General features: G+C 41.0%; 2 protein-coding genes across 2 annotated transcripts in view; both read left to right on the top strand.

Annotated features, from left to right (window-relative positions):
• Positions 1-10,905, top strand: part of LOC119720703 (protein transport protein Sec16A-like) — a 75,356-nt gene extending 64,451 nt beyond the window's left edge. The window contains exons 21-24 of the mRNA XM_038190510.1: positions 7,622-7,820; positions 8,879-8,971; positions 9,466-9,522; positions 10,770-10,905. Coding sequence (XP_038046438.1) covers positions 7,622-7,820; positions 8,879-8,916 — 237 coding nt within the window. The 3' untranslated portion in view covers positions 8,917-8,971; positions 9,466-9,522; positions 10,770-10,905. The remainder of the gene's footprint in view (positions 1-7,621; positions 7,821-8,878; positions 8,972-9,465; positions 9,523-10,769) is intronic.
• On the top strand, positions 8,955-21,030 carry LOC119720865 (probable serine/threonine-protein kinase samkC). The gene is made up of 7 exons (XM_038190731.1): positions 8,955-8,960; positions 9,466-9,522; positions 10,770-10,911; positions 11,879-12,019; positions 12,568-12,605; positions 14,696-14,875; positions 20,824-21,030. Exons 1-7 carry the CDS (start codon positions 8,955-8,957, stop codon positions 21,028-21,030), a joined length of 771 nt encoding a protein of 256 aa, XP_038046659.1.
• Positions 21,031-24,321: the final 3,291 nt, after the last annotated feature.

Raw genomic sequence — 24,321 nt, 5'->3', positions numbered from 1 at the left:
GCTTTTGAAAGCGGCCCATGGAGCATTCAACTATCAGAGTCGAACCTGTTGGGAAATAGAAATGGGTTTATTTTCAAACGGTTCAAATGTGCATATAAGCCAGATTCAGGAGTTGGTAAGAATCATTTACAATGTTTTATTGAGATAAGTGCATGAGATGTACATGTAAAGTGTTCAGCGTGTGCCAACAGCTATTCATACAACTCTGGAGCCATCTCGGCAATTCTCCCCACTGCATTCAGGCTTTTCTAGGAGATAAACAGTAGTAAGCCTGACAATTTGATTGATTTGATTGGTAATAAGACCACAGACTTATTACTGCTTTCTTGATTAAGGACTTGGGGGATTGGGGATAATGAGCTCCCTACATTTATTGATGGGTGTAGTTAAGTCAAAGTAAGATATTATCTTTGCCTTGGTACATATCGACTTATTGCTTGCCAAAATTGCCACTACGGAAGCATCAAGTGCTCGTTATTGTCTGAGTGCAGGAGGTCTTTATATTTGCTTGTTACTATTTAATTGCTGCCATCAGTAGATGACAGGCAATGTTAGCAATTTACTGTTGAAGAACAGTTATAAATTTGGTTTTAATTACAATCCAATAAATCAAACTGCCAGGCTTGTTTACCCCTCGAACAACGTGATTAAGCTATGACGTTTTTCACTCAGTGTTTCTATTCATGACCCGGATTGTCGACATCGGCATACAAATTTCAGCAATAAAAGTAGTTGCTGCACTGTGAACGCTTACATGTCATTTATTCTTCTCATGAACGTGCTGATTTCTCGCATGCTGGAGGAGTAAAGTTATCTTCGTAGTTGACAGAAGTACAAAACACTACAAAGTTGAAACAGATATGGCTCTACTGACAACACCAGCGCCGACCCAACAGATGCCGGACTTCTTCAAGCCAATCTCAATCCTTATTGGGGTTGAAATTTCCCTGGGCATTGTGGGACTGATCGGCAATCTCCTTGTAGCTGTGGCAATCGTCAGGAGCAAGTCTCTGCACAGCCTCACCCACTATTTCCTCCTCAATCTGGCCATAGCTGACAGTCTGGTGTGCATCACCGGCAATATAGATTCACAGTTTTTCTTTACTTATAATACATGCACACAAGATACTCTGTGGCCTCGTTTAGGGGCAGCCTATGCTTGCTTGAAGAAATCCTCACCAGAGCAATCAGTACTTAGTCTCTTAGTGGTCACCTTTGAGAGATACATCGGCATTGTTCACGCGCTCCGACATCGCAGTTTCTTTACCAGGAGAAAAGTCATCCTTCTGATGCTGCTCTTTTGGTTCACGCCTCTCCTCTTGGAAGCTGTGCAGTCCATTTGGTTTCTTGTGCAAGTACAGACGCTTAACTACACAGTCTCCTGTTCACTCCCAGTTGCCCCAAGTGGCCCTGTCCACAATGCGTACCTTCACGCATTGATTTTCTCAAGCCTGAGAGCCCTACTGCTGTTTGCTGCACCGGCTGCCGCAATGATCTGGATGTATGTTCAGATCCTGAAGGATCTGAAGCAGAGCACTCAGAGAAGGCAGAATCTGGGCATGCATGGTTGCTACCCCAATGAGCTGCATCATGCCATGCAGAGGCTCACCCACACCCTGCTGCTGGTCACCATCGCGTTCCTGGCGCTCATTCTGCCAGCGAAAGGCCTCTATTTGGCGTCCATGGTCATTTTCAAAGACACATCAAATCAACCATTTGGCATTGCCCTACAGTGTGCGCTAATCTTATCCCTGATCAACTCTGCAATCAACCCTGTCCTGTATTGCCTCAAGTACGACAGATTTCGGCAGGCGATTGTATCCACCTTCTGCTGTCGGTCTAACACCACTGCAAACCAAAACACGCCAGATGCACGGGTGAATTTTCAACCAATAGCACTACCACAATTAAGAAAACACCAAACTTCACCTATCTACTACGAAAGTAGTGTTTAAGATTATTGTTAAATCAATTGATATGATTTCATTAAAAACATTGATCTTTACAATCTATAGATCCACAATTTCATGAAGGAAAGAAGTAAACAAAAGAAAATGAATTAAAGTCGGTCGCGAGCCAACATGGCCCATCAGATGCGCATTTATCTCTGGTTTCAGAAGCATGAAACACTGAGAATATTTCTATTCCCCCTGGACGGCATGCTTGTCCATCGCAGGTCACTCTCCGGCTAAAGCCATCACCCATTTTCACTCCTGGATGGACACAACATAATGGCCAGCAGGTGGATTTGAACCCCTGACCCTCAGTCACAAACCCTAACCACTGAGCCACACTCCTTCATGCGGATGTGAAAAAATTGATGTAGCTATATTCACTCTTTTTTTATTATAGTGATGCATGTATGCAATTAAAAGATGGATATTTTTTTGCGCCGGGGTGATATAAAGGAAATTAGGTTTTGCCCTTCACCAACGTTTGAACACTGTATACTCAGTTACCTCCCGAATGAAAGTTGGAAAAAAATCACTCGGGTAAACTATTATAAAAAATTCTATCTTATAATAGTTTATGCGGCACACGCTGCTATGTACATCAGATTCGAACTGGCCAACCGATCCCATTAGTTCGGTGGTCGAGTGGTAAGACATCTGCACTAGAAAGCAGGAGGTCGTGGGTTCGAGTCCCACCCGAGTGATTTTTTCCAACTTTCATTCAGGAGGTAACACACTGAGTGTACAGTGTTCAAACGTTGGTGAAGGGCAAAACCTAATCTGACATGTAAGCAATAAAAATTACCCTCTTGCAACTACGTTCTCGGAAAAAAACCCAAGAAAATTTGCACCACTGTGCTGTAGTGTTTTAATTGTCAGGTGTGAGAAAGCTTTTGAAAGTGGCCCATGGAGCATTCAAATATCAGAGTCGAACCTGTTGGGGAAATAGAAATGGTTTTATTTTCAAACAGTTCAAATGTGCATATAAGCCAGATTCAGGAGTTGTTAAGAATCATATACAATGTTTTATTGAGATAGTGCATGAGATGTACATGTAAAGTGTTCAGCGTGTGCCAACAGCTATCCATACAATTCTGGAGCCATCTCTGCAATTCTCCCCACTGATTCAGGCTTTTCTAGGAGAAAAACAGTTAAAAAGCCTGACATTTTGATTGATTTGATTGGTAATAAGACCACAGACTTATTACTGCTTTCTTGATTAAGGACTTGGGGGATTGGGGATAATGAGCTCCCAACATTTATTGATGGGTGTAGTTAAGTCAAAGTAAAGTATTATCTTTGCCTTGGAACATATTGACTTATTGCTTGCCAAAATTGCCAATACTGAAGCATCAAGTGCTGGTTATGGTCTGAGTGCAGGAGGCTTTTATATTTGCTTGTGACTATTTAATTGCTGCCATCAGTAGATGACAGGCAATGTTAGCAATTTACTATTGAAGAACAGTTATAAATTTGGTTTTAATTACCAATCCTATAAATCAAACTGCCAGGCTTGTTTACCCCTCGAACAACATGATTAAGCTATGACGTTTTCCACTCAGTGTTTCTGCTCATGACCCGGATTGTCGACATCGGCATACAAATTTCAGCAGAAAGTAGTTGCTGCACTGTGAACGCTTATATGTCATTTGTTCTTCTCATGAACGTGCTGATTTCTCGAAGACTGAAGGAGTAAAGTGATCTTTGTAGTAGACAGAGGTAGACAACAGTACAAAGTAGAAACAGATATGGCTCTACTTTCAACACCAGCACCAACCCAACGGATGCCGGACTTCTTCGAGCCAAACTCAATTCTGATCGGGGTTGAAATTTCCCTGGGCATTGTGGGACTGATCGGCAATCTCCTTGTAGCTGTGGCAATCGTCAGGAGCAAGTCTCTGCACAGCCTCACCCACTATTTCCTCCTCAATCTGGCCATAGCTGACAGTCTGGTGTGCATCACCGGCATTATAGATTCACAGTTTTTCTTTTTGTATAACACATGCACACAAGATACTCTGTGGCCTCGTTTAGCGGCAGCCTATGCTTGCTTGAAGAAATCCTCACCAGAGCAATCAGTACTTAGTCTCTTAGTGGTCACCTTTGAGAGATACATCGGCATTGTTCACGCGCTTCGACATCGCAGTTTCTTTACCAGGAGAAAAGTCATCCTTCTGATTCTGCTCATTTGGTTCATGCCTCTCCTCTTGGAAGCTGTGCAGTCCATTTGGTTTCTTGCGCAAATACAGACGCTTAACTACACGGTGTCCTGTTCACTCCCAGTTGCCCCAAGTGGCCCTGTCCACAATGCGTACCTTCACGCATTGATTTTCTCAAGCCTTAGAGCCCTACTGCTGTTTGCTGCACCGGCTGCCGCCATGATCTGGATGTACGTTCAGATCCTGAAGGATCTGAAGCAGAGCGCTCAGAGAAGGCAGAATCTGGGCATGCAGGGTTGCTACCCCAATGAGCTGCATCGTGCCATGCAGAAGCTCACCCACACCCTGCTGCTGGTCACCATCGCGTTCCTGGCGCTCATTCTGCCAGAGAAAGGCCTCTATTTGGTGTCCATGGTCATTTTCAAAGACACATCAAATCAACCATTTGGCATTGCCCTACAGTGTGCGCTAATCTTATCCCTGATCAACTCTGCAATCAACCCTGTCCTGTATGGCCTCAAGTACGACAGATTTCGGCAGGCGATAGTATCCACCTTCTGCTGTCGGTCTAACACCACTGCAAACCAAAACGCACCAGATGCACGGGTGAATTTTCAACCAATAGCACTACCACAATTAAGAAAACACCAAACTTCACCTATCTACTACGAAAGTAGTGTTTAAGATTATTGTTAAATCAATTGATATGATTTCATTAAAAACATTGATCTTTACAATCTGTAAATCCACGATTTCATGAAGGAAAGAAGTAAACAAAAGAAAATGAATTAAAGGCGGTCCCGAGCCAACATGGTCCATCAGATGGTTTCAGAAGCATGAAACACTGAGAATATTTCTATTCCCCCTGGACGGCATGCTTTTCCATCACAGGTCACTCTCCGGCTAAAGCCAGCACCCATTTTCACTCCTGGATGGACACAACATAATAACCAGCAGCTGGATTTGAACCCCTGACCCTCAGTCACAAACCCTAACCACTGAGCACCACTCCTTCATGCGGGAATGAAACTTGAACATTTAATGACAAAAACGTCCGTGTATATAAATATTTGTTGAATTGAGTGATTTGAAACATTGTGACTTTAAGGAAGTAAAATACTAGATGTTGCTATAGCCACTCGCATTATCTGATGCTGATGCATGTCTTCAATAAATTATAAAAATATACACTTTTGCAACTTTGTTCTAAGGAGGAGCTAGAAATTATGTTTCGGTCTTGTGTAATAGTGTGTTACTGTGTGCTGTGAGAGGAACTGTTTAGTTCCACGTAGCTTTTCAGAAGCGATACACGGAGCATTCTAATACCAGGGTCAAAGCTGTGGGGAAACAGAACTGGTTCTTTCTTCATCATCATCATCATTGGTCGACTGCAGCTTGCACTAGTTGTGTCGGGCACAGTGATGGACACGCCACACATCCTGTTCCATCATCAGTGTCCCAAGTTCATCTGCAGTCGCGGCGCCACTGTCCTCCATCAGGGTCTTCACCATGGTTTTGTACGGGCGCCCAAGATTCATCCTCCCGTGGGTTGGATCCCAGATGATGACCTTGCTAGCGGGCAGCTCTGGGTGTCGCAGGCAGTGCCCTGCCAGTCGGTCCTCGATTGTGCGTTTTTGTGCTTAGTCTATGGGAGAGTTATAAGATGGAATTTTTGCGCCGGGGTGATATAAATCAAATTAGGTTTTGCCCTTCACCGACGTTTTAAACACTGTATACCCAATGTGTTACCTCCCCAGTGAAAGTTGGAAAAAATCACTCGGGTGGGACTCGAACCCACGACCTCCTGCTTTCTAGTGCAGATGTCTTACCACTCGACCACCGAGCTAACGGGATCGGTTGGCCGGTTCGAATCTGATGTACATAGCAGTGGGTACCGCATAAACTATGGGAGAGTGTTATATCACAGGGACAAAGGGAAATGCAATGCCTTGTCCTCGAGTGTTATGTAGTCGTTTTCTCTATCAGTTTACTCGAAAGTTATTTGGTTCCTTAAATACTATGGGCAACTTTGGCAGGTAATCGGATAAATTGTGGTGCGGTCAGTACAGGCAGTTTGTATCAAAGTGCATGTGGGCGTGATTGTGCGTGTGTTAAATGCACGTGCAACTTGAGGTTACGGAATGCGCGTGAATCATTTTTGAGGAAGTGAAACTGACCTGACCTGGAGAGGAGTGACGTCACACTTCTGCAGCAAATTGACTTCCCACTAGGAAGGTTAGATTCTGGAGCAGTCTTGGCAATGCGCCCCATGGGCTGTTTCAGGCTTTTTTTAGGAGGTAAGCAGTAAGTAAGTCTGACAATTTTATTGCTTTGATTGGTAATATGACCACAGACTTTATTACTGTGTTCTTGACTAATGACTTCAGAGATTCAGGAAATTGAGCCTCCGTCATTTACCGATGGGTGCAGTACAAGTCAAAATTCACCCTAACTCTCAATCCTTTAAAATGCGCCAGGCAGTTTTGGAGGATTTTTAAAGGATTTTGGAGGATTGAGGCTGAATGGCAAAAAGTGTGGGGTGTTTTTGGAGAATGCATTGTGTTGAGTTCGTAGGCTGTATCCAGCATCGTTTATGTTCAGTCACGCATAATCGAGCCCTGCATTATGCTCGATATCTTCGGCACTGCTTCTGAACATCATCGGCACTGCCTCAACACATTAGCAGTGATTGTCGGAGTATAAGGTTTGAGGCAACGGTCACCCTCAACTAACAAATTCAAGAAATAACAGATGATTTTGGATGGAGGATTGAGGCTGAATGCAATTTGTACATGGTGGGAATTGGAGGATTTTGCAGGATTGAGGATGGTTCCTAGCCAAAAGGGTCTAGGGGTATCAACTTGTTTCTCTATCAGTTTACTTGAAAGTTATTTGTTGCCAAACAACTTTGGCAGGTTATCTGATAAATTGTGGTGCGGTCAGTACAGGCAGTTTGTATCAGAGTGGCATGATATAATAAGGAAGCTTGACCAGCAACCATTGCTTGATCTATTCTGAACCTTACGCCTCCGTACAACTGCGCCAAAACCACAATGGCTAATGCTTTTAATACCTGAACAAAAATTAAAAACATATCAGAATCCTGCATCATGTCTCTGTTAATCTCCAGATATGGATGTAACTGGTATCAGGAGTAAATGCCAATTTATATACTTTTGCACATTTTACTGCCAAATTTATCCCCAAATCTCGGTGTTCGCATGCACAGCTGGAATTCCAAACTAGCTTATCTATAGAGTACCGAAGTGAATACATCACGCGCACAATGTGTGTGTAAAAGACATTAGCGCGTGATTCAGCCGGTGAACCAACACGCGCGAGTATTCCATTCGTTTGCACTACACTTTCTGGTTCTAAACGTCACACTTCGGTACTCTATGGTAATTGTTCTCCATCCAAACTTACCAAGTTATTTCCATCCCTTTATAAAAAAAAAATGTGGCTTGTAATGCCTTACTTCATCCGTTTTCAATCCTTTCCAACACATAGGGTTCATTCAGCCAGTACGGTGCCACGCAGGCAGGCAACCCACCCTCCCCCGCCGACACCCTGACGCCCCCGGCTACCCCAGGTGGAAGGACCCGTAACTATTCAGCGGACTCTACCAAGCAGCCGCAGAGGGAGGAGACAAACCAGAGCCAAACCAGAGGCCAAGGAAAAGCCAAAGGAAAAACCCAAAGCCAAACAGGTGACTGTTCTCCATGCTCTTCCTTGTAATAATTTTAAAGTTCATAAGATGGAATTTTTGCATTGGGGTGATGTAAATCAAAAGTAGGTTTTGCCCTTCACTGAAGTATAAAACTGTTTACTCAGTGTGTTACCTCCCGAGTGAAAATTGGAAAAAAAAATCACTCGAACCAGCCAACTGATCCCGCAAGCTCTGTGGTCGAGTGGTGAGACGTCGAAAGCAGGAGGTTGTGGTTTCGAGTCCCACCCTAGTGTTTTTCCAACTTTCACTGGGAGGTTACACACTGAGTATACAGCGTTTGTACGTCTGTGAAGGGGAAAATCTAATATTTGTTCTAAAGTTGAACAAAGAAATTGACTGGAGTGGGGTTTGAATCTGCGACCTCCGGATTACTGTTCCGGTGCTCTACCAACTGAGCTCTCCAGCCCTATGTTGGCGGTTCCCCATTTTGTCAAAATCTTTTGTCAAGAGGCTCTAGTCAGAAGCCATAAAACTGTTTATGCCCTGTAGCCAGGGATCAGGCTCAAAGTCACAATGCTAGCAACATTAGCAATGTTTCAAACCTTGGAAATAGCAAACGGAGATCACACGCAGAGGATTTTTTTTCCTTGTAAATTATTTATTGTGATTAATTTGAAACTGGATTTGGATTTTATTTCCCTAATTCAGCCGGTCCCTGATGTATGCCAAAGTTCCCAAAAGGGATTTGATTCATCTTGATGATAGCAACTCTACCGCCGCAATGTTTGTCCCTAAACTCAGTCTTCGGACCCAGAGTTTGCCCTAACCCCAGCAGATACATCTGTGGCTTTGTTCAATGGGACTTGTTCACATTGTTCTAAAATTGGCCATTACTACGTGGTGTTGATGGTTCAATGCTGTATGATCCTACAGACTTTTACACCTGATGGGTTTTATAAAGTACTTTCAACAGTCATGCGATATCTATCCTGTTGAAGTATGAGTCACACGCATAAATACCAATGTAATCAGAGTATTGACCAAATTCTGATCAATATCGAAACTAAATCCTAACATTTACTGTTGTTTTGTTGTAGGGCGGTGGTCGAGGCTGGTTTGGCGGGTTCTTCAGTAAAGTGGTTGGGCGGGGCAATAATCAGGTCCACCTCCCTGATGACAGTGACAAGTCTGTAAGTAGCGCGGGTAGAGTTGTATCAGTCCCTCATTCCTAGAGATCAAATCAAGACATAGTTTTGGATCACTGTTTATAGCTGTCTTATTACAGTTACAAATTCCTATTTGAAGTTACACACACAGTGAATGCTCCTTAAAATGTCTTTGCTTGAAATGTATTTCAAGGCCCAATCATACTTCACATTAATTCCACTAAATTCCACTACGAAGCAAATTTGATGGCTTGAAACATTTTACGGTAAAAATTGGTGGAGTTAAAATGTATTCAACATTTACGAATTTGCAGCGTGAAAATTTGCCATGATTGCTTTAGCACCGAATATGAACTTACCGTAGATACATTCATAATTGTGGTGGTAGCTGAAATTTGTCATTTTCCTTCAAATTTTTTTATGAATAATTGTGGATGTAATTTAAATCAGTGCAATTGACCAAACATTTATTGGTCATCTAAATTCTTCCTTGTCTCGTGGTTTGATCCCGTGATTAGATCCAGTGGGATGAGAAGAAGAAGAAATGGGTGGATGTCAATGCAGACGAAGACGAGGTAAGTTGTTTTTCTTTGATCAGGAGTTGTAATCAAATCCTCAGAAATTGTGGCTTTTGTTTCCCTTCACTGAAATCAGGGGTGAGATTTGTCAGGATTTTTTGCCTGATTTTCAGGATTTTTTGGTCAGGATTTTTCCTGATTTCTGGATAGTTTGTCAGGATTTTCCCTGAGTTCAGGACTTTTTGTCGGGAGTTTATGTGATTTCAGTATTTTTTAAAGATCCCCTTAAGAATTCTAGAGGTTTTTCTGTGAACCTGTTTTTGCCTATCAAGGTTTTACATAGAACAAAAGAAATTGGTATTTTAGGGGTTCCTTTTTATAGGCAAAGTTGTACAAACATATCCCGTGGACCCAACGTTGCTCTGTGGCCCTCAGCAACCCTCTGTGGATAATTCCATGGATATTTCATTTTCGCTCAGTCTCACCCCTGTAAAATATTTGGTATGAGCACTGTGTCTTGAGAGGAAATATTTCAGAAGCTCGTTCTGGTAGAATTTGGGCTCCAAATCGAACTTGTCATGTCTGAGAGAAATTAACTTGAAATTTGAAAAGATGCAATTCAAGAAAGGAAATTCAGCAAGCTTAATTCTTATTGAACATACATACTGGAATTTGTATCCTTGTGGAGTCATTTCTTTGTTCTCGTGTACTAACATTTTGAGTTTGAAAATCTAGTTTCAAAATGCTCCTACATGTATTTTAACCAGAGTTAATTTCCTGGGCTGAAATTCAATTTGCGACCGATCAACACAACTTCGAAATTCCTAGTAGTAAAAACCATATATCTATTTTGTGAAAACCTTGTGGAAACGTATTCACCTATAGAAATTGCCTGGTGGAGATGTATACAATCTTGTGTTCCCTATTACACACATGTCTCCACAGGGTACCGTGTATCAGATCAAACCGGGCGCATTGTCAGTTCTATGACAAAGGCCCGTTTCAAAGGCAAAAGCGTTGTGTTGGCTGTTGTTCAGATAATCCATCATGGGCTGTCACTTTGTACAATAGTTTGCACAATGGTTTCTCCTTTGAAGGGGGCCTTATATGTATAGAGTGATTATGTGCCTGGATTTGTCCATAGGATTATGAATGTTATGGCAATCACAACTTTCCGTAATGTTCTGTTTTTGGTATCCGTAGTTTTCTTTGTATCCAATTAAAATTATAGTGGCTTAGCTTGGAAGATTAGCATTTTCATTGTTGATAATGCATGAAATATGTGTCGCAAATTTGGTTTTTAGAGCGATGCAGCCCCTGCAGCGCCCCCTACTGACCGTGAGCTCCACTCATCGGTGCCGCAATCTGCCGATCCCCAGGGTGGGGGAAGCACCCAGGGACCTCCAGGCCCACCAGCCTCCGGAGATAACAAATTCAGACGCCCAGGTAAACATGAAACGGTCACTGAATTGGAGAATAATAAAGAGCTGTGTCAGAATGCCAATTGGACTTGTAGTGAGAACTTTCCCCTTAGTCTTAACTGTTTCATGTGATATGTGTTAGCTTTCCTTGGTGGCAACTGTTTTGTGTCCTTATGTTTAAGCTTTGATGTTTCCTTACTGTTTCATTGGCCTTATTCACGAGTTGGCCATTTTTGTCAAGTTCCTTGAATGTATGCCATTCATTGTTAACTGTTGAATGGGATGACGCCAGACTATTTATGCAGGCACAATGCAGCCTTATTTTACTGTCATTTTGTTTTTTAAATATGGCTTTAAACATTAGGGAATGTTTAATTACAAGTTCAAAATTATTCATTGAAGCAGACTGGAATTACTATAAATTAAATTGCTCTCATTTCTCTTTGAAAGCTCCCAAAATTTAAGATTTCACCTCACTTTCCTCCTTTTCAATTCAATATGGCCGACTTGTGAATAAAACCCATGCACAATACTGTAAGCTCTCATTCTTCTTAACTGTTTCATGTGTTGACTGTTTTTGGTACATATTTTCCCTTTCCTTAAGCACGATTAGTTTGAATGTAATCGTCACTGTCATAAAGAATTAAGGATAAAACAACATTTAGTCCAGCAACAGTTTTGAAGGAGTTCTACAGAAGCAGATATGTGTATACTGTTACTCTCCTTTCTCCTTGTACATAATTTGAAATTTTGTCAACAGTGACCAGTAATTGACCCCCCCCCATATGAGCATGTTGTTTACAAAACCGAAAACAAATCGAAGAGAGAGATGCCCACAGATCATCACAATCCCCACCACTGCACATTTTGTCATCAGACAATTTTGAAATGTTATTGAAGAGGAATTTTATTTTATTTTGTGTATCAGATTGTGAATTTGGCTGTGTTAAAATTTAAAATTAACCCTCTCCATTTTTATTCCAAATTGACAGCCAAGCGGAATTATGTGGACGTCTTTCAAGGCAACGCTAAGCCAGCAACTCTCTCCTCAGCCCAACCCCCAAGCAACCTGTTCCAGACCCTCCCTACAGGACCTCCAGCGACCAACATGAACTTCTTTGTCCCAGGAGCTGGTACAAAATTTAGTTGGTTTTTTTTTATTAATCTGTAAAAACCGACTCTTCTTGGCAGTTGCCGGGGAAACAAAGTTGGTTTTTAAAATATTAATAAAATATAGGTCTTCCCCCGTACAGTTATGATTTAATATCTGAAAACGGACTTTCCTCTGAAATTGTGCCCATTTTAAGTTTTGTGGAGCACTGTGGTTACAATGTTTGACTCGCATGTCGTGGTACGTTGGTTCGAACCCTGACGGGGAACATGGTACTTGTGTTCTTGGGCAAGACAATTCGCTACAATTGCTTCTCTCCACCCAGGAGTATAAATGGGTACCTGTGAAGGTATAGACAAGAATGCGCTGATCTCGAGCTGCTGCAAAAAATGATCGTAAGGCATGATGAACAGGGGTGATGTGGCGTAGAAAGCGGCATTGTTTTACCGGTGGTTTAAAATCACCCACGTGACGGGCTCTCGACCAATAGTAAACTGTCTCAGGTATTTATGAATGGATCATAAATATGGAAGAGGTGTTTAAAAAAAAGTCATTATTTTCTGGTTACAGTTGCAGATGACACAACTGATTCCAACCAGCAGCCTCAGGTCGGCAACCCCTCGTCGCGCTCACAAACCCCAGCTAGTCCAGCATCACCAGGACATCAATCAGCTACAAATCAACAACAGCAACAACAACAACAACAACAACAACAACAACAACAACAGCAGCAGCAGCAGCAGCAGGTATACCAGAAATAATAACGTCTAGTCCCACTGTGTCCCTCACACACTGGCTGTCCGAGTAAAGCCTGCCGCACACCTTTCTGATTATACCGGTTCACTCTTGTTTTACTATACTCTCGAGGACAATGCTTTGTGTTTCCCTTTGTCCCTGTAATATAACACTCTCCCATAGACTAAGCACACAATCTTACTACAGAGGACCGTTTCCAACAAAAGACCCAACTCCCGAGGACTGAAAGGATCTGTTGTTCTCCCTTTGTGTGTTGGTCCTCGGGGGTTATGCAGAACACGTACCAGGGGTGTGAAATCTCCGCTATTTAGCGGATTTCCGCTTTTTGGTTCAGCGTGCCACATTTTGTTTTCCGCTTTTTTTCTTCCGATGGTCCAGATTTCCCCCCGCTTTTTCCCCCGCGCGTAAGCATTGATTTTATTTCCGTTTATTTTATTTTCCGCCGCCGCCGAACACACGCGATCCGCTCTCTATCTACAACATACACGTATCTCTGGGATGGGGTGCGTGCAAGCGAGTATTTAATGGACATGTACATGTACATTGCACGTACGTACGTGTGTACTATACGATGCCATGTGCATGCATTTTTCAGCTCGAAGCCGCGTGTGTACCCAATGTGTGTAAACAGCATCCGGGGAACCAACAGTCATTGCGCTGTGATTGGCTGCAGATAAATATGAATATTCACACATGCGCCATGAAGCGCGTTGGGACTCTTTGCGGCCGTTCCTGTGTCTATGCATGTAGTGACACGCGATGATCTCCACAATAACTCGCTGTAAACATCGTCTTGTTGCAAATATAAAGCCTTGAAATAAGACTAGTAAATTGTCGCCGTGCTGCGCCGGTAGAGGGCATCATGTGTGCATTTCATTGCATGCGCATCCTGCCTGCTGCGTATTCCGCTGCATGCTGATATGTACGTTAGTGTGTCGTTTCAAATGTTTCGAACGTATTTTGACATTATTAATTCCGCAAGATGTCAGTGCAACACAAATGTGTTATTATCCACAGAGGTTCGGAGTTTGATACGGATATTGACAAGACCGATCCTCAGGTTACGAATCCGTGGAAATGGATTTGGATGGAACACATGGTTAATGGGCAGAAATTAGGCGACTCGATCAGAAGCCGGGACACGCGATGACGATGTGTATCATCTGCAGTAAGGAGTTAAAATAATATTTTAACTTGTATAGGAGTTAAAATAATATTTTAACTTGTATATGAAAACTGGGAAATTCGACCACGTTTTCCATATTATGGAAAACGTGGTTGAATTTCCCAGTTTTCATATACAAGTTGGCCATTTAGGCAGTTTCAAGCCAATATGAAGGAAAAGTTAACTTAAAAACATGCATAAATTGCAAAACATTTTCGACCAATAGTTGGTCCAGGCATGCAAGGGGGCTTTAAAATGCACCACAGAGCATCTACATTTCAAAATTTTTTCGGGGCCCTTGGGCGGGCCCCGGACCCCACGCCGTAAGGGCTTCGCGCTACGCGCTCGCAGGTTCGGTTATTTACAGGTTCAGCTATTTTCAGCTATTTTTTTTGGACTCCACTCACACCCCTGACGTACACTGGAACATGTTTTTTCCACCGTTGCAGAGACCGCAATGTTAACCCGCACCCATGCCTAATGCTGTTCTATAATCGATCACATGATGATTGATCAGTCACATGATGACCAGTCACATGGTGACAACATGGCATAAATATTGCACCCGGTCGCATTGGAGTGCTGCCCGCACACTTTTCCGATGACATCGGATCCAGTGAAACCGGATGCGAAAAAATCAAACGTGTTTGATTTCATTGGATAAAATTGGAAATATGTGCGGTGGGCTTAAGCCACACCGCTGTTTGCTTTGTGATTGTTCAGATTTTCATAATAAAATTAACCATTTCATTTTGTTGTCTTCTTTTCTTTAATCAGTTCTTTAACCCAAACACATTCGGCAGCAGTGCCAACAGCAACGCCAATGCTTCAACAGATCAACAACAGTATCAACAGAATCAGTATCAACAACAACAACAACAACAACAGCAACAACAGCCGCCATCGATGTACCAAGTCGGCAACACGCAGCCTACCCAGTCTCAACAGGAGGAAAATGTAAGTGGAAGCCATGTGAGAGATTTGAATGCTGCAACTCACTTGAGTAGCGGTGATGGGCGATTAGTCCTACGCACAGCACTAACTTATCACTCAGCTTTCTTACACAATGCACAAATGTGACTCAACTCAGCAAAATGAGTCATGAGTCACCATAGCGAGTTTTGAGTAATAGGCTTCATCTTGCACAATGGAAATATTAGCCCATATTGAAACTGACAGATCAAATCAAAATGGGGAGAAAAAAAACATGCAAAAGATAGGCTTCTCCAATTTTGCCAAGGGCTCTCGAGCAACCACTCGTGTAGGATTTTTGAGAGGGTAAAAATGATTATGACTTGTAATTATCATCGAATACGATTGGTCAGAATGTATCACAGGCTTACCAGAGCAGCCAATCAGGGGATTCGATATGCATGGTTGGTTGCATAGACCATAAAAGTATGTTATTTTAGTGTGTTGTTGTTGCTATTAATCATTTTAACTATTAAAGACCTCTAATAGAAGTTTCTGAACTAATATTTTAAGTTTTGAGATTGTTAACTCTTTTAAGTTTTTCCACGTTTCACTGTATGCGCATGCTCAAAGCACATACTCTTTTTAAAAGACATTTTCCCTTTTTTCATAGCATTTTGGTGATTTCCATTCACCCATATCTGAAGATACATTCCATCATTTCAAAAGTCATGGGGCAGTAGTGTGACATTGTAAAGCATTTTTCTGACAGTTTTGGTAAAAAGGTGTGAAATCCATTCGGAGTTTTCCTGTATTACCTCATCACAGGCATGTTCAGGTTTTTGCTGTTTTTAAGGAGGGACCAGTCTATCTGGTGACCTGCCGCATAGACATACAAATTTGCACAGGTTACCAGACCTGTCATTGAGTATCTACTCAGCTTCGTTCTCCATTAAATATTGTCAAGTGATTGGCCAGTGCTACCAGTTGGAAGTGAAGAATTGAATTCTAGTTTTCCTGAGTGAAATTCCAGCTCAGGAAAAAACAAATACAATTACTAGATGTAGAGATGATGAGAAATAGATGCTGTGCATCCATCACGTTGGCTTGTTATACCCATTTAGCCATCAGTGCATAGCGGGGGTTTGGACCACAATCTAATTAAAAGATACCTCTCCCGAATCATCAGGTATAAAAAAAATATATGTTACTACATGCTATTACCAAGTTTCGTTCAGCATACTGTGCATGGCATCTTGCTTGATTTTTTTGTTCCCTTGTTTTTGAGTCTTCACCAATTTGTGACGTCGGTGCAAGTTTTCGCGCCGCGAATTTGCAAAAGTTGAACACATTTCAACTCCGGAGAATGTCACTGCGAAATGAGCGAATGCTTTTAGACGTCAAATTCGCTTCACATTCGTATGAAGTATGAACCCGCCTTTACACTGATGTTGTTCATAATCGGGTATTCCTACATTCTTAGAAGGTATCATTTCATCACAGAAGACATAGGCTATGACTGTACTGATATTCAGTTGTAAATCGAGTCGAACACAAGTTAATTACAAGATAATCACAAGAGATATCACAGCTTATTCCACAAATCAGGTCCCAGTAATAGGGGCATGAATAATGACAAAGAAATATCTGAGTCAGAGTTCATTTGAGGAATTTGTGACTTTAGACTTTAGTAGCCTTGATCCAAGACTGGGGTTGGATTTGATTCCCTACAGCAGGTCCCTGACAAGTGCAGTAAATCCACCATGGTAGAAGAGGTTGCTATTACCAAGATGAATCAAATCCAGTCTTGGGAATTTCGGCAGCGCAACCCGGAAAAATGTTAGTGTTCCCTCATGCACGTGCATTTGGCTTGAAAACGTATTCAAGCTAATGTACGCCTGAGGATAAGATTGGATTTGATTCAGTTGGTAGCTTTTCAGGGACTGATTGTATTTATAGGGGAATAAAAAATGAATCCAGGCTTGGACTAAGACTACTTTAGACTGGGTGACTTCTGATTGACTTGTGATGACTTGTGACTGTGGCCATTACATCTCTGCTAATCTCTCTTATCGTGATGAAATCAGGCTTGTTTAAATGCTGGTTTAGGGTCACTGCAGTGCATCCCCCATCCCACCCCCATTTTGGAGTTTTTCCCCCCTTGCGGTTTCTATGTTTTTCACCTTGATTTCCTGCCTGCTTCAGTTATCTCGATCTAGCTCCATGAGTTCCCTGTCCTATGAGGTCAGCCAACATATGCAAGACAAGGTACCAAGGATTCCACATCAGCAATTCTCATCATTTCTCCTTGCTCATCCTGCGCTATGCTCTCGGGCTTTTCCACACTAATCTCTTCTGCAAAGATTCCTGGGTATTTGGTGAAGAGTTTTCATGACCAACCATCGCATTACAGCAATTTTTTATAAGATGGAATTTTCGCAGGGTGATGTTGATTTTAAATTGGGTTTTGCCCTTCGCCGTATTTTTATAAACACTGTATACTAAGTGTTGTTCGAGGACATGCAAGAAAAAAATTCACAAGCTTGGTTGCAGTACCTGCTGCTATATCAGACTCGAACCGGCCAGCCGACCCAGGCAAGCTTGGTGGTCGAGTGGTGAGACATCTGCACTAGTAAGCAGGAGGTCATGGGTTCGAGTCCCACCCGAGTGATTTTTGATTCATTTCTCCCAAGCCAGCACTGAGTATATAATGTTTATAAATATATTTTAGTAAAGGGCAAACCCGATACAAAAAAAATTAGAGCAATTTTTATGTAAAGTCCCGAGGATTAAAGTAGATTCAAAAACAGATTGGACGCAAAAAAAACCAACACAATCAGTTCTCAGCTGTCATGTACAGAGTTACTAATTCCTTCACTAAATGGCAAAAGTTGACAGATCAGATTTGTTGTTGGGCAAATATGGTTAGTGGTCTAAAATTGTACAATGTAAAAAAAAATACGCTTTGGAAATTGCACTTCATTGGTTGAAGTCTTTTGTTCAAAAGATTCTGGATTTCTGATTGTGCAAACTGCTTTGCAATTATGCATGACAGAAATGTCTAGTATTGTTTTCTTCTCCAAAATTCATTGAACCTCAAGTTCTACAGGTAGTTGTTGTGTCGACAAGATTTTAACTGGGAACTGATGTTGTTAGTACAATGCTCAGTTAACTTTCAGATGCAATGACGTCTGCTTCACCAACTTTCACGTTTGGTCATGGAAAGTCTGTAGGCAATCAAGAAATTGCTTGGGCTCCTAACAGTTTCAGGGACCATACGTAGACAAATCATTATCGGTCCTTACATTTCCGTATATCATCACCAGCTGTTTAGCATCGCAGCACACTGCTCCTCCTCAATCACCCTGTTTTATATCTCGCTTAAGGAGTTAACACATGATCGCTGCCTTTTTCCTGGATTTTCCATTCTCTCTGGACACCTCAAGCAGTGGTGTTTTATTTAGTAGTCTTTCACGTCTGTTTTATTTGCATAATCACCTTACTAATGTGGTACATACCTAGTGATATTTAGAATCATCCTGAACATTTTGAATGTAGATTCGTGTGTAGTTTTTAAAAAGGAATAATGTTTTCTTGGAGGTAATTTTTCTCTCCCTGTCTCACATTTTGCATCAGCAAAATTTTTACCTTTTTACCTTTTCAGCACTTCATTCCCACTTTCTCTCTCCCCCCAATCGACACAAAGCACATAAATGTATTTGGGAGAAGTTTACAATACACCAATGAAGTCAATCATTCTTAAAGGGAATATACATCATTTGCTTTTGCTGTAATTTTCAGAAATGGATGAAAATGGGGGGTTGGAAATATATAGCAAATATAGTTACACTGACTTTTTTGAGGTTTTGGGTTCGAAAATGCTATAAAAACCAAGAAAAACGATCATTTTCCTGTAGTCTGGTTCCCTGACTCCATATAAGAAGAAACAGAGCAGTTTACATACATTGGGAAATTGTAAGGTCAGGGAACCAGTCTAGCTGGCTCGTACCCATTCATAGGTTTGTAATCGATTGCAAACAAGTGCGATGGTCAATTGGGGCCAGTATTTGAAAAAAAAAATTTCCAACGCTGATCGGCCGATCAGCGTTGGAAATTGATACAAAAATACCACTTTTCTTGAAAATGACAGTATACCAGGTGCCATGATTTTACAGGATGCTTTACACTGTCATTCACTAACAGTCCAGCAAGGTATTTCAAAATGATTTGGTAGTTTTATTTTTTGATGTTTGCAAATGTTGTATTTTCCCTTTAAGAGGAAAAAAAGGACATGTGGTATTGAAAAGAATTGGACATTAACTTGACATTTCAGTCAATATGTCATGAACATAAATAGAATAAATGTATATTGAAGCTTCTCTCAAATCGTACTCACCATCATGCATAATTACAAATTACATTCTGCAATTTCTGAGATCTGGATAATGCTTGAAAAATATTAAATTTGGCTTTTGTTTGTATTCTTGTTTTTTTAATTTATGCTAACAGAGAGCATGGAGGTCTTATCGCCTTGTATGTATAATCCGGTTGTCCATACACTAGTTTGCAGTTTACTAACACAGTAGTCATTAATATTCTGACATCACTAACAATTCATGAATATTGATGAACCTTTCGCAGCCTCAAACTAATCACTGTCATGCAGTGAATTTGCCATACTAATATTTAATCTGGGTTATCATAATTTTTTTTCAGTGAAATTTATGCAAGTCGAATTGGGTGAAATTGTTGTGAATTCGCATATCAATAAGATGTTTACTGGCATTGAATTGAAACACAAACCAATTTTAACTTTAACCAGTTTGCGCCGGGATTATTTTTGACATTGACCGGACCCAGGCATGGGATTGTTTTTTATGAACCTCGATGCCAGACGGGTTCAGGCCATCATCTGCGGGTAGCACAGCCTGATACTTCCGGCCTCGCTCGTTGCGTGTTTATCCGTCATCCGTTCTGAATACCGCAAAACATTTGCGTTATTCATCATTACCAGTGATGTTATGACCATGTGTGTCTTCAGCTTTGCATAGCCATGCAAGCTGTTATTACCTACAGATGGTTCCTTTCTGTACATACATTGTAGTGGCAAAGTTTTACTAGCAGAATCCTTTACTACTATACCTCTTACATATTCATGATGGAGAGCCGAATTTTCACTGGTCCATTCACCATCGTATCAGCCACTAGTTTTGATGTTTACCAAGTAAATTCACATGCGAAGTGGTCACGTACAGGGTAAATACACATGCTTAGCATGGGTTACCGGCATGCTAGTCTACTATGCATGTACTTTAACTTAAGACGTAATCGTGCAAGTAGAACACGGGGCCTAGTGCACACGCACTAACATAGCCATAGCTACATGAAAAGATGGGGGCACACACACAGCAACGTTTTCCCGAGATAACTGTTGCATAACTTGACCAAATTTTTGTGAATATGTATGAGTTATAGTAAAACAAAATATAACATGGTATAGTTCGGTTGGTTAGGCGAAGGAACTAGTTTGTCAACTTCCAATACCTAGGGCAGCTAACATCAACTATCCACCCGCAAACCATGTAATATTTTTAAATTAGCGTGCATTTGCCAGTATGTATCCTACTAGGATTTTAGTTATGACTATAGTAGCCTGTTAGCTGCAGAGACACTTTATTTGCAAATTCAAAACTATTTACAGTAAATCCCCCAAAAGTTGTAATCCAATGCCTGAAAAAAGGAAACTCAGTTCCTCAATCCATCAACAGAACACTTATTTTTAGAGAGTTTTTCTAACTTTGTGTAGTATTTAGACCACTGTATAATTGTTGCTCTATCCACTGATACATAATTTGCTATCCACTGAGAATCGAGTTTATCAATCCCTGTGAAATGCATTGAGCCATGTGTTCAAAGTATATGACTCCTTTTCACCAGCACTTCGTAGCACATTGAATTTTGATCAAAGTTTCACCCTTTCCATTCTGCAACAGAATACCCAAGATGAACCCCCCGCCCAGCCGAGTCAGCCCCAGCAACCCCCAACCCAACCGGCAGGACCGATGTTCTTCAACCCACAGAACATGCCCACCATGCCCCCCTCAGGGCCAGCCATGCCCCCCTCAGGGCCAGCCAGGGGCGTGGCGGGATCAACCAAGCGGGGCTATGGTGCAAGGAGGCAGTACCCAACGGCGAGGTAGAACTTGGTGCTCTGTCCTGGGAGCAGTTTGTAGTCGGGTCATTAGTCCTCACAAGTCTCCACAGGTCCTGGCAATTTAATCATAAGTCCTTGTAAGTTCATCAGAAGTCGTCACAAGTCCTCACACATCCTCACAAGTTCATCGCAAGTCCTCACAAGTTCTCTACCAGTCCTCACATCCTCACAAGTCCTCACAAGTTTATCAGAAAATTCCTCTCAAGTCCTCACACATCCTCACAAGTTCATCACAAGTCCTCACAAGTTCATCGCAAGTCCTCACAAGTTCATCGTAAGTCCTCACATCCCCCACAAGTCCTAACAAGTCCTCTCAAGGTCATCAGAAAATTCCTCACAAGTCCATCACAAGTCCTTACAGGTCCTAACAAGTTAATTACAAGTCCCTGCAAGTCCCCGCAAGTCCTTGCAAGTCCTCACAAGTTCATCACAAGTCCTCACAAATCCTCAGAAATCCAAGATTTCCTCCTTTTTTAAAAACAATTTGCAGATAACATATGTTGCATAATATACTTTCTTTTATACCTCAGACTTCATGTAAACATTATGTCCCTCGTTTCAGAGCCGATTAGAAGCTCTGAAATCACAAGTCAGATTGCAAAAAGTGTGGATAAACACCGACAAAATCTTGCCTTTGTCAAAATTCACACTCTGCATTAGACTGGACTACTTATGATTGACTTGTGATTGACCTGTGATTGGCATGTGATGGACATGTGATTGGCATGTGATGGACATGTGTTTGGCATGTGATGGACATGTGTTTGGCATGTGATGGACATGTGATGGACATGTGATTGGCACGTGATGGATTTGTGATTGGCATGTGATGGATTTGTGATTGGCATGTGATTGGCAGGTGATTGGCATCCGATGGACATGTGATTACCCTATTGGTTTACATGTGATTGACATGTGATGACTTAGTGACAACTCTTGTAAATTCATTAGCAGTTCTTACAATGAATCTTTCCTGTGTGGATCATAGTGCACCACAGGTAGACTTTCACTAACAGGTTTTCTGAAGATGCACTGGTATTAAAGTACAACTTCTGTTTGATTGTTATGAACAGCATACCAGCTATTTAGAAGTTAAAATTCATGTCTTCCTAACTTCAAAGAAATAAACAAAAGCCATTGGAAAGCTATAATAAAAGAGTTCACACGTTTCTCTCAACTATAACAGATATATAATCCACTATTAAGCTACAGAAATCTTAAAAAATGAATTTCAGAGCATTATTTGGTACATGAAGAGTTTTAGGATGAGCAAAGTTGCAGACCCGTAATTTTCAAATTGATGGTTAAAAGAACACTACACTGGAACCTTGAGTGATTTTATTTTTTTTCTTTCCCTAAAATATTTATTAAAAAAACTTCAGATGACATAATTTTAATGCCCACATTGTTACGTTTATGGGTTTTCATATCTGGATTTGTCCAGTGGATTCTGTAGACAATGCACTATTTTATTTAATTCTTATTTGAATGTTTGTTTTTGTTTAATATGATAATTGTGTCAATTGCATGTTGTGTCGGGGATTCTGCTTAACTTGAGTTGAAGAGAAATTGATTAAAGGTCATTTCGCACCTACTTAAAAGTCGTAGTTCTCTCTATAAGACAATTATCGCTTCCCAATAATACTGTGTACAATTTTAATTTCAGTTTGACTTGAGTAAAGGAATGTACAAAATATTGATGGATATTCTAATGTGTTTATTTTATCTATTCCGTTTAATTTCCAAAGTTAGAGATATATACTAGCACACCCTTGTACATAGTAAAGAAAACATATTTTAATTGGGGAAAAAATTGGGGCAAAGTTTGACCAGTAGTGCAAAACACTTCAATACGAATATTCCCTGTCTCAAAAAATCGTAACAGTTATTTCAGTAAACAATTTTAAAGGTAAGAGTATATCATTTGTGGCTATCCAAAAAGTAACTGACAAGATTTTTTGTTGAAATACATACTTGGTTTAAAGATAGTAATAGTGCTAAACTCCCTGTGAATTTTTTTTTCTGGCATGCTGTCATTTTGAAGAAAACAATAAAAGAAGATCATTTCCAAAGATGCATCTTTAGACGCATTTTTGGAAGTTTCTGTTAATAGTTCATTTTTAATTTGGCGAAGCTGTGAATGGGTGCGCGCAAGCGTTGACACGACGCACACATGCGAGCAGTTGCTATAAATCGTCGGTTCAGTGCGCGACATCGCGTAGCTGCAGTCGACTGAATGAGAATGTGTCTCGGGCACTGATAACAGGCGCAATTCAAAACATGACTCTGCAACTTTTTTATTGAATTTGAGATCCTAGAATATTGTTTTCTCAGAATATACAGCATTCACGGAGCTAAAACTTCATTTCAGGTTAGTTGTTCAGCACCCTTCTTGACATTTTGAGCACTTCTGTTGCTTCAACAAAAAAAGCACAAATGATGTACTCTACCTTTAATTGGTTCATTTTTTGTTGGCCTTGGTAAGTGTGGACCAATCCAAACACGTGATCAGCGTACACTTATGGAGGACCCCTTCAATGACCAAAGCATTGTGCTAGCTATTCAGATAATCCGCGATGGGGAAGTTGCTTTGTACAATAGCTAGCACAATGCTTCGGCCATTGAAGGGGGCCTCCGCAAATGTACAGTTTGGTCTAGATACTGAAACAGTTTTAATTAATTGTCTGAATTTATAAACTTCACCTGCTTGTTACCCCATGTGTATTTTCCACATTTGTGAAATGCACTGTTATGTTCTAAATGCATAGGAAAGTGTGCTGCACATATTGAAAATTTCAGATTATTGAAAGAAAAGTCAGAAAGGAATGTGTATATTTGGAGAGAGTTCATACTGTGTTAGATGGGCATTGGTTCATATGGTGCTTGTACCACAGAAATGAAAACCAGACTAGACCTAGTAACTAGGGCACTAGAACTCCTTTTTTGAAATTTTGGTTTAGATTGATCATACCAAAATTTCAAAAAAGGAGTTTTAGCGCCCCAGTTACTGGGTCTAATACCAAACATACATTTTTTTTCTGGATTCTTACTTACTACTATTTTAGGGGGGAAAAGGGTAATACATTTTCGTAAGCTGCAGATAATGGTTGTAACTAGCCTGATGGTTGATGTCAGAATGGCTTTAGGAAGAGAACATTGGAACGAATAGTGCAATGAATATCCTGGGTTGCATCCGTGTTTCATTCTCGGTTATATTAATTGGTTTCATGTCATTTGCTCGGAATATTAAGTTGTTAGATTAATTGGGAAACGGTTG

The sequence above is a fragment of the Patiria miniata genome, unplaced genomic scaffold (assembly GCF_015706575.1).
Source record: "Patiria miniata isolate m_02_andy unplaced genomic scaffold, ASM1570657v1 HiC_scaffold_9, whole genome shotgun sequence".
Taxonomy (NCBI): Eukaryota; Metazoa; Echinodermata; class Asteroidea; order Valvatida; family Asterinidae; genus Patiria; species Patiria miniata.
Note: the sequence above shows the minus strand (reverse complement) of the source record. Positions and strands in the feature narration are given on the sequence as shown.